Source organism: Cyprinodon variegatus, unplaced genomic scaffold, assembly GCF_000732505.1.
Source record: "Cyprinodon variegatus isolate N-32 unplaced genomic scaffold, C_variegatus-1.0 Scaffold705, whole genome shotgun sequence".
NCBI classification, from domain to species: domain Eukaryota; kingdom Metazoa; phylum Chordata; class Actinopteri; order Cyprinodontiformes; family Cyprinodontidae; genus Cyprinodon; species Cyprinodon variegatus.
Window position 1 is genome coordinate 4,633 of NW_015151158.1, and position 4,832 is coordinate 9,464.

The 4,832-nt window shown below is 45.5% G+C and overlaps 2 protein-coding genes across 3 annotated transcripts in view; one reads left to right on the forward strand and one right to left on the reverse strand.

Annotated features, from left to right (window-relative positions):
• Window positions 1–55: 55 nt before the first annotated feature.
• On the forward strand, window positions 56–3,443 carry fbxo3 (F-box protein 3). 2 transcript variants are annotated; one of them, XM_015394718.1, is made up of 10 exons: window positions 56–255; window positions 342–456; window positions 536–740; window positions 827–872; window positions 2,218–2,302; window positions 2,370–2,492; window positions 2,567–2,682; window positions 2,755–2,862; window positions 2,941–3,023; window positions 3,111–3,443. In XM_015394718.1, the coding sequence occupies exons 1-10, from the start codon at window positions 84–86 to the stop codon at window positions 3,252–3,254; spliced, it is 1,197 nt and encodes a 398-aa protein (XP_015250204.1). In that variant the 5' UTR covers window positions 56–83; the 3' UTR covers window positions 3,255–3,443. The 2 variants fall into 2 exon arrangements, with proteins under 2 accessions (XP_015250204.1, XP_015250205.1); XM_015394719.1 differs by lacking the exon at window positions 827–872 and adding an exon at window positions 923–968.
• Window positions 3,444–3,713: 270 nt separating this feature from the next.
• LOC107097544 (zinc finger protein 764-like) overlaps window positions 3,714–4,832 on the reverse strand; it is a 4,064-nt gene continuing 2,945 nt past the window's right edge. Inside the window, exon 2 of the mRNA XM_015394717.1 lies at window positions 3,714–4,303. Within this exon, the coding sequence (XP_015250203.1) occupies window positions 3,930–4,303 (374 nt within the window). The 3' untranslated portion in view covers window positions 3,714–3,929. The remainder of the gene's footprint in view (window positions 4,304–4,832) is intronic.

Below are 4,832 nucleotides of genomic sequence, written 5' to 3' on the forward strand. Positions count from 1 at the left end.
GAAAATGAAGGCTAATCATGTTTTGGGTGTACTATTCCTTTAATGCGCGCATCACTAGCGGCCCGCGGCCTGTGTGTGTTTGCATGTGCAGCGCGGACCGGTTGCAGCGCGGCCTGTCCTGGTACGGCCTCTTCAAGCATTACTACTCGGACCTGGGTCGCTACATTCAGCACTACGCGGTGCTGAAGAAAGCCTGGGAGCAGCTGAAGAGCTTCCTGCAGCAGCGATGTCCTCGGATGATCGTTTCGCTCAAAGGTAACAGATCCCAGATCCTGCTGCGTCCATCACCGTGCCGAGCTGAGGTTGAACTTTTCTTCGTATTTCTATGGTTTCATCCTCAGATGGCGCCACAGAGGGGGAACTGGACGACATAGAGGCTCAGATCGGCTGTAAGCTTCCCGATGATTACCGCTGCTCCTACCGGATCCATAACGGCCAGAAGCTGGTGATCCCGGGGTCAGTATCCACGCAGAGTCCGCCCCTCCCTCCCCTGTCTGACACCCCAGTCTAACCAGCCCGTCTCTGGGTTCGTCAGGCTGATGGGCAGCATGTCGCTCTCCAACCATTACCGCTCTGAGGTCCTGCTGGACGTGGAGACGGCGGCCGGAGGCTTCCAGCACAGGAAAGGAATGAGGCGCTCCCTGCCGCTCACCTTCTGCTTCCACACCGGCCTTAGCCAGTACGTGGCGCTGGAGGACGCCGAGGGACGCAAGAAAGGAGAGAGCTTCTACCCGTGCCCTGTGTGTGCACTTCCTGTTCGCCTTCCTTTCAGAATAAAATGTCTGATTCGGGCTGTGACTGTTTTTTATTTCTGTCTGTTCAACAGGATCAGACGGCTCAGGATCCCTCCGCCATCGACATGTTCATCACAGGTCAGGTTTCGTTTACNTGTGACTGTTTTTTATTTCTGTCTGTTCAACAGGATCAGACGGCTCAGGATCCCTCCGCCATCGACATGTTCATCACAGGTCAGGTTTCGTTTACGTTCTGCAGCTGGTTGAACTGATGCACTAAATGCTTCAGGAGTTTTACGATCATTTATTGTCGTGATGTATGACTTTATTTGCAGAATGTTACAACTTATTCTCATAATCTTACACGACTTAATGCTTGGTATGTTACGGCTTTATTTTCAATATGTTACGACTTTATTCTGGTAATTCTGCGACTTTATGCTCGTAATGTTATAACTTTATTCTCGTAATCTTACACGACTTAATGCTTGGTATGTTACGACTTTATTTTCAGTATGTTACAACTTTATTCTCGTAATTCTGCGACTTTATGCTCGTTATGTTACAACTTTATTCTCATAATCTTACACGACTTAATGCTTGGTATGTTACGACTTTATTTTCGATATGTTCCGACTTTATTCTCGTAATTCTGCGACTTTATGCTTGTAATGTTACAACTTATTCTCGTAATCTTACACGACTTAATGCTTGGTATGTTTCGACCTTATTCTCGTAATTCTGCGACTTTATGCTCGTAATGTTACAACTTTATTCTCGTAATCTTACACGACCTAATGCTTGGTATGTTACGACTTCATTCTCGTAATTCTGCGACTTTATACTCGTAATGTTACGACTTTATTTTCGTAATCTTACATGACTTAATGCTTGGTATGTTACGACTTTATTCTCGTAATTCTGCGACTTTATACTCGTAATATTACGACTTTATTTTCGTAATCTTACACGACTTAATGCTTGGTATGTTACAACTTTATTTTCGTAATTCTGCGACTTTATACTCGTAATGTTACAACTTTATTCTCGTAATGTTACAACTTTATTCTCGTAATCTTACACGACTTAATGCTTGGTATGTTACGACTTTATTTTCGGTATGTTACGACTTTATTCTCGTAATTCTGTGACTTAATGCTCGTAATGTTACGACTTTATTTTCGTAATCTTACACGACTTAATGCTTGGTATGTTACGACTTTATTTTCGGTATGTTACGACTTTAAAAAAAATCTCTAGCCTGGCGCCAATACTCCGACGTTAATTTTAGAGCCAGGCTAGCATTTTTTTTGAACAACTATGAGCTGGAAGCTTTCTTTCTGAAACAGGTTGCGCTATGATGACTTCATTGTCATAATGTTACGACCTAATGCTCGTAATTTTATGACTTTATCCTCATATTTAAAAATAAAAAATCTCTAGCTTGGCCCTAATGCTCCGTTACGCTGATCTGCGTTTTCAGGCTCCAGCTTCTTGGACTGGTTCAGCACCTACGTCAACAACGTGGTTACAGGAGAATATCCCATCATCAAAGACCAGATCTTCAGGTCCGTCCGACTCTGGAGCCTCACGGCTGAAGGTTTGTTTGAATTAAACCCAGCGCTGTGTCTGCAGGTACACGCACGAGAAAGGCTGCGTGGCGACCACCGGCGACATCACCGTCTCCGTCTCTACCTCCTTTCTCCCCGAGCTGTCGTCCGTCCACCCGCCGCACTTCTTCTTCACTTACCGCATCAGGTACAGCTCCACCACACAGACCCGGTCCGGTGACGCGGCGCCGTAACGGCTTTTAAAAAAATGTCTGTTTGCAGGATAGAAATGTCCAGAAGCGCCTCCACTAAGGCCGCCTGTCAGCTGGACAGCCGTTACTGGAAAATCACCACTTCCGATGGAAACGTGGAGGAGGTTCAGGGTCCCGGCGTGGTCGGTACGCCACACGCTCCTCCATCTTGGTTCTGATTGGGCCGTACGAGGTGCTGATCTCCCCGTTTCTCTGCAGGAGAGTTCCCGGTCATGACGCCCGGAAAGGTGCACGAGTACGCCAGCTGCACCACCTTCTCCACGCCGTCAGAGTTCATGGAGGGTCACTACACCTTCCACAGGCTAGGTGGCGCCACTTCTCCTCCTTCAGCAAACTGACTTCCTGTTTGTGATTGATTGGTTGATGGGATTTCTTGTCTTCTAGCCAACAAGGAAGAGGTTTTCCAGGTGGCCATCCCTCGCTTCCACATGGTCTGTCCTCCTTACAGAGAGCCGGCGTCTCGGACGGTGAGAAACGACTTGGACCTGCTTTCCTCTCACAGCTTTGAACCCAACGTTAAAGCTCTTCTCGTTTTTGTTCCTGTGCAACAAAAGGCTTCGACCAGCCACACGACTCCCTACGACGACGGGGAAGACGGCGACGACGACGACGGGGATCAAGGCAGAGGAAGGTTAGGCGGTCTGAGAGGCATCAGCGCCTCCGCCCTGGAGGGCTCCCGCTGCCCCCGCTTCACCTGACCTCCAGACGTAGAGCCATGAACTCAAACTGAATCACTTGAACTTCCAGTTGCCAAATACCACGTGGGTGCGGCGCTTTCAGGAAAAGCTTCTTGGTTCCTTTTAGATTTTTGTGAAGAAGAGCTGCAGAGATTCATCATCTCATGTCAAAGATCGTCTAAAACATCTTTATTCCTGATCCAGACAACATTCCTGAAGCTAAAGCTCTAGGATCAACTATAAAACACTTTAAAGCTTCTGTTTTGGCTTTGAAAAAAGCAAATCTGATCCAAGTCTGGTGATGTGGGTCTGTCGCCATCTAGTTGACAGACCTGGTATTACACCTTTTTTTTTTTTTGAGCTAAGAATTTGTTTTCCAGATGCTGCATTTTGATAAGGATTGATGCTTTTTTTTGTTACAGGAGTTGAAAAAATATAAGTAAATAATTTCTAGGTGGGGAATACAGATTATATTGAGTCTTTTTTTTTTTAAATATAAATGTTGTAGGATGTAAGATGAGGCCAGCGTGATGATTTTGATGAACTTTTGGGTTTGAAGGTTGCTGGTTTCTATAAAGCTCTGTTTTTTTTTTTTTTGCAGATTTTTTCTATGTTTGGGTTCAATAAAATCTTTTCAAAGATCTGTTCATATTTTACTGCTCTCCAGTTAAAATTAAAAAGGTCCCGTTAAACTGGTTAATCATCGTCCTCATCCTCCAGCTCTTCCTCTTCCACCGGCATCCCTAAGCTCCTGCGCCTTCTCGTCCCCCTCGTCTCCTTCCTGTCCTCCTGCTCCTCCTCCATCTTCTCCTCCAGCTCCCCTCTTCCTCCCCCTCCCGCCGGCTGGCCCACCTCCCCTTCGCGGGCATTGCAGCGGCTGCAGTGCCTCCTGAAGCCTCCCAGGTACTCTGAGCGGAAGCAGCAGAAGGGGCAGGCGTAGCGTCCGGGTCGGTGGACGGTGCGGACGTGCTGCTGCAGCCGGCTGGGCAGGAAGAAGGTTTGGGAGCAGTCCTTGCAGCTGTAGGGACGCTCCACGTCGTGGTAGCGCTCCAGGTGCGTGAGGACGAACCCTGCAGAGACCAGCAGAACCTTAAAGCTGCACTGAAGCAGAAACGTTTGCTGTTCATACCAGAGATTACATTTCGTTTAATAAAGAAATCTAAAAATGGGATTTATTTTTGAACAAATATGGGGCGCCGTTTGTAAAGTAAAGCAGTCAAACATTAGGAGCAATATTTATGGTTATTTAGCGCGTTTTAAGAGAAAAATAACAGGGTTATTTTACTCCAAGTCCTTTTTTCTCTATGTCATTCATTCATTTATAAAAATCTTACTTTGGTAAATAAATATTTAGTTTGGAGCTAAATATTTAGTTAACAAACTTAAGATTTAGTACATACATATATATGTATATAAATTAGGGATGCACGATATTGGGATTTTGGCCGATATCCGATATCCGATATTTTAAAACTCATGTAGCCGATAACCGATATCGATACCGATGTTAAAGCTGGACAAAAATAAGTAGTCATTGAAAATAGCAGTTTTGTTATCCATTTCTGACACTTTGAAAATTAATAAACTCAAATATATTTT

Excerpts from the sequence above, each read along its gene's own strand:
- fbxo3 (XM_015394718.1), top strand. The coding sequence starts at position 84 with ATGTGCAGCGCGGACCGGTTGCAGCGCGGCCTGTCCTGGTACGGCCTC. Across the intron at positions 256-341 it reads GATGATCGTTTCGCTCAAAG|ATGGCGCCACAGAGGGGGAA; the intron begins GTAACAGATCCC and ends TTTCATCCTCAG. Across the intron at positions 3,024-3,110 it reads GAGAGCCGGCGTCTCGGACG|GCTTCGACCAGCCACACGAC; the intron begins GTGAGAAACGAC and ends GTGCAACAAAAG.